This window comes from Agrilus planipennis, unplaced genomic scaffold (assembly GCF_000699045.2).
Source record: "Agrilus planipennis isolate EAB-ADULT unplaced genomic scaffold, Apla_2.0 scaffold129, whole genome shotgun sequence".
NCBI lineage: Eukaryota > Metazoa > Arthropoda > Insecta > Coleoptera > Buprestidae > Agrilus > Agrilus planipennis.
In genome coordinates, this window is record NW_020440212.1 from 169,383 (window position 1) to 174,513 (window position 5,131).

General features: G+C 33.8%; 1 protein-coding gene across 1 annotated transcript in view; it reads left to right on the forward strand.

Moving 5' to 3' along the window:
• The window catches only part of LOC108734483 (ninjurin-1-like), a 25,771-nt gene extending 21,214 nt beyond the window's left edge, over positions 1-4,557 (forward strand). The window contains exon 3 of the mRNA XM_018466069.1: positions 4,002-4,557. Within this exon, the coding sequence (XP_018321571.1) occupies positions 4,002-4,297 (296 nt within the window). The 3' untranslated portion in view covers positions 4,298-4,557. The remainder of the gene's footprint in view (positions 1-4,001) is intronic.
• The last annotated feature ends 574 nt before the right edge of the window (positions 4,558-5,131 follow it).

Here is a 5,131-nt window from a genome sequence, read left to right on the forward strand (position 1 = left end):
CTCCGATAATTAAGTTAACGACTACTTACCGATTTTATTTATCGAAAATAAATATATATTTATAGTGCACTTCAGTACTTCAGTAAATTAAAGATACAATAATTTCAGAAAGAAAACACATATCAGTTATGAAATGTTTAGTTATTTAATTTTAAAATGGTTTCCCACTACCTTAACAAATTCAATGTTTGGAAATTCGTGTGCGTCTAGCTTTTTGATGCAATCATCTAGAAATACTTAATTAGTTTTAGTTTGTCTTATTAACAATTTTTTAAAATTAGATGAAACACTTCGTATTTTAACATAAACATTGAAAATCTAGTAAAACATTGGCAAATTGATAAATATGAGGATGATGTGGTGTCTATAATATGTGAATAATATTAACATTAATATGTGATATGAGGCTGTATTTAAACAACTCTTTATGACTTTATATTGGCAGTTAGCACTCAAGGTCATCCGCCGCCGTTGGGAGGCAATTGATGTATAATTAGGAGGAAATTCGACGTACTGAAAATTTTAACCCTAATTAAAAACAGGTATATGTGAGGGAACTAGGCATTATCCGGTACATACACTGTCACTCAGAGGTTTTCAGGGCTTAAAATAACGGCACCTGACTATTTTTGTCTTTTATAGAGTTTTCTCACTTATCCAGTTTTCGTTAATCCAGGTTCGACTGTATATGAATAGGAATATTATTGCATGGAATGCGACAGAGCTCTTAGACATCTTCAGCAGCGATACACGAGAAAAAAAAAGCGATTTAAAACTAAATGCCCGTAAAAATGCGGAATTTAGGCTAAAAGTTATTTATATATTAGTAAATAATTACAGCCTGGGTCTCTATTCTGCTTATAAACTTAAAACTACTATTCAAAAATTACTTTCTGGAGTTGAATTTGTTTTTAAGAAAATTTAATGAAATTTTGGACCGAGATTGGTCTGGAAATGCTTTCGGGTACGTATAATCATGACGACTCTTTTTTTCTTTTATTTTCAAGTAAAAAAAGTAAAAAAAAAATGGGTGCGTGTACTTATGTACGCGCGTGAGAAGTTATACTTCTTTGGCATCATTAAATAATATTTTTTATTAATTATATTAAATAATGATATTTTAATTTATATCAATAAATAATACATAGGGATAACTAACCTCAATTATATTGGAGCACTTAAAAAAGTATTTTAGCACAATTTTTTCACTAATATTCACAAATAGTAAATAATATTAATCCAAATATTCAATTTAAATCACTACTGAATATATTTTATTGCCACATATATAATTCGCACTTGTATGAAAATAAAACACGTGTTGTGACTGTAAAAACTAAAACCATGTGGATAAATATTATAAATAAATATGAAAACAGTGATCAGAGGCGACAAGCGTACCAACATGCGCGACTAAGAGAGGTTTTATTTCTATTTCGTTGGTAGCTTTTTTCCGAGACTTAATGAATTCGGTTGAGTGGGCAACTTCATCCTGTTAATTTTGTGTTACAGTGATGCGCGCGCATCTTGAAATTTCACTCTCATCAGTTTTTCATAACGCGCCTAAAGAAGTATAACTTCAAAAAATCCGCCCATCAGCAAGAATCAGTTTTATTATTTCCGTAAGTCCTTATATTTTATTTGCGTGAATTCTGTAGATCACTTTTACGAAGATTGATATGGAACAATCAAATTAAAAACAAAAGAGGGAATAAGTGAAGACGTGTCTTGTCTCTTTCCTTAATTTCGAAAATTTCAAAATTATAAAGGACCTCATTACGGGTAGCAGCGACCCACTAATTCATCGTCTGTCTCTTTCGAAATTTAGCAGCAAATAAATAAGCGATTTGCTGCTCACTTCGTTTCCTGTCCCTATCTTTTCCCGTCTTTTCTCGGAGGACTAATTTACGACCGTTAACATCTAGAAGGCTAAGTGCAGCAGTTATTTACCGTCGGTTACTTCGGTCGGCTCAGTGAACTCAAAATAAATATGGAAAAGAACCACGTAGAAAATTTATAACAGACTCGTGCCCGACACATTTTTCTTCCCGGTCCCAGTTTGTACGACATCCGTATCCTTTTTAATCAAAATTTAGTCGTCTTAATACCACTACCTCATTGCGATTTAATTGTTAGATATAAGTAATTTGAGAAGCATATAAACTAAATCAATTAATCTATTTCCGCTTAACACAATTTTCAATTGGAACTGAATCCAAGGGAAATTATTTTGTTGAAAATAAACAACGAAGATATCAAAACGAGAATTAACTTTTATATTTTAAAATGCGGAAAACGGGACTACTTCAATACATGTTGCGCTTACTACTATCTATTACTGACTAAACTAAAAATACCAAATTTTACTTACTCTTATTTCCACCACTATAGGTAGACTAAACAAATCAAAAACACAAATGTTGTTCACAGCCCCCAGCGCGGCACTTGCCTTTGAGCTAGACACCGCTCGTATCAAACAAAGACATGACAAAACATGCAAAAAAAAAACAACTAAATCCTTACAAATTCAACAGAAATAGTGTAGCGAATTCCTGTTAAGACAGTATAGTAAAAAGATTAATACAAGCTTTCTCATTAAGTATATGTATACAACCTCATTAATCGTGAGTTCTGGAAGATCTACCTTTGTTTTACAGCGTTATGTGTAATCGTGATTAATTACAATATCGTTTATGGAAGTGTCCCATTTTCTTTTCCCGTTTAATACTTTGTGGCATTTTTTGCTCTGTAGTCTAACAAAATGGTGTTATAAGACAATGCATTTTTCACACTGTGTTGTATACGGACCGTGTTAAGAAAGTGTCGTGCCACAAGAATCTTATCACATTTTTTACCTTTGATTCCGAAGAAATTGTGTTGTAAGGGGTCGACCGCATTTCTCAAACTGTACTGTCTAGGAGCCGTGTTAAAAAAGTGCCGTGTTACTGGAATCTTGTCGCATTTTTTACCATGTATTCTGAAGAAATTGTCTTGTAAGGGGTCGGCCGTATTCCTCAAACTGTGCTGTCTAGGAGTCGTGTTGAGAAAGTACCGTGTTGTAGGAATCTTGTCGCATTTTTTACCTTTTATTCCGAAGAAATTGTGTTGTAAGGGGTCGACCGCTTTTCTCAAACTATACTGTCTAGGAGCCGTGTTAAGAAAGTGCCGTGTTATCGGAATCTTGTCGCATTTTTTACCATGTATTCTGAAGAAATTGTCTTGTAAGGGGTCGACCGCATTTCTCAAACTGTGCTGTCTAGGAACCGTGTTAAGAAAGTGCCGTGTTTCTGGAATCTTGTCGCATTTTTTACCATGTATTCTGAAGAAATTGTCTTGTAAGGGGTCGACCGCATTTCTCAAACTGTACTATCTAGGAGCCGTGTTAAGAAAGTGCCGTGTTACCGGAATCTTGTCGCATTTTACCTTGTATTCTTGAAGAAATTGTGTTGTAAGAGGTCGGCCGCATTTCTCAAACTGTGCTGTCTAGGAACTGTGTGAAGAATCTGGCATGTTACAGGAATCTTATCATATTTTTTACCCTGTATTCTGGAAGAAATTGTGTTGTCAGAGGTTGGCCGCATTTCTAAAAGTGTGCTGTGTATGAGCCGTGTTAATAAAGTACCATGTCGCAAGAATATTGTAACATTTTTTATCTTGTATTCTTGAAGAAAATGTGTTGTAAGGGGTCGACCGCATTTCTCAAACTGTGCTGTCTAGGAGCAGTGTTAAGAAAGTGCCGTGTTGCAGGAATGTTGTCGCATTTTTCACCCTGTATTCTGAATAAATTGTGTTAGAGAAAAGGTCGGTCACATCTTGCACACTGTGGTATATAGAAACCGTGCTAATGAAATGCTTTTTTTATTTTATCAAAAATCGAGGAAAAAATATGTTATTTAACCACTATGTACATACCTTTCCAATTAAGATATTACTGCACATTATCTTTCTTGTTTTCAGTTTTCTCAGCTTCCTATATGTAAGTGTTTTGATTTCTGTTTCAGGTATGATGGATATTGCTCTTATAACAGCGAACGCAAACCAATTGCGCTATATAATCGAATTTAACAGACACAGCTCCACATTTTATGTGAACCTGTTTCTTATAATCGTTTCCTTGATTCTTCAAGTGGGAGTGGGCGTGGCCCTCATATTTAAGGGTAGATTGGATCTGAAAGGAAAATCAAAGCATCAAAGCGCCAAAACTATAAACAATTATGTCGTAGCTGGAATTTTTCTTGTGACAATTATAAACGTTTTCATAGCCAGTTTTACCATCACTAACGTTCCAAGTAGCTAAAATGGCTGCATCGATAAGCCGTTTGTTGGATAAAGTGTCTACAAAGGTATATCCGACCATAGAAATAAAATTTAGCTACTATTAATTGTACGTAAACGGGGCTTGAATTGTTTAGTCGCCTTAAAAATGTTTCCGTTTATAAAAAAAATAGGAGTGATCCCTACTTTAAAATCCGTGAGAGGCAGGGAAATATCTTTGAATTTTTTTGAAGTGAAACTTCTTTACGCACGGTAGGGTAAGTTCGTTTCATGCGACATGCGACTTGCTGTGTAACGAAATCATGCAACGTTCGTTACAGGCAACTCCGACAAGTATAGTGTAAAATTTAAATTCATAGTGTACAAATAATACCATTAGAACAATTCCTTAACCCTTATCCAGGTATGTTTGTGTGTTTGAAGAAGTTTCACTTCAGTAGCGTGTTGTATAATTACACGTTGTATTTTTTTTTATTGGATCGTGCCTCTACTAAAAGGTTAAGTTAGGGCTCAAAAAATTAAATATAAAACCAAGGCAAAATTCCAAATCATAGCCAAAAACAATAAGCGAATTTAAAATGTTTTAGCCCCTTTTGTGTACAATTATTAAAAATTGCAAAATACAGTGATAATTCTCTACAATGGTAATTTAATTTGCATGAGTAATAGGGAGTTCATATTACATTAAGCGAGAGAAAAGGACTGCAAAATATTGTGAAAATAATCTTTAATAATTTTGTTCTTTTTGGTACATCAATATGCATAGTTTATGTATATACCTACCATTCTATTACTAATATTAAAAAAAAATTCAATAGAGCATTTATTCATTTGTAGAGGGTTTTTGCGGTATAAA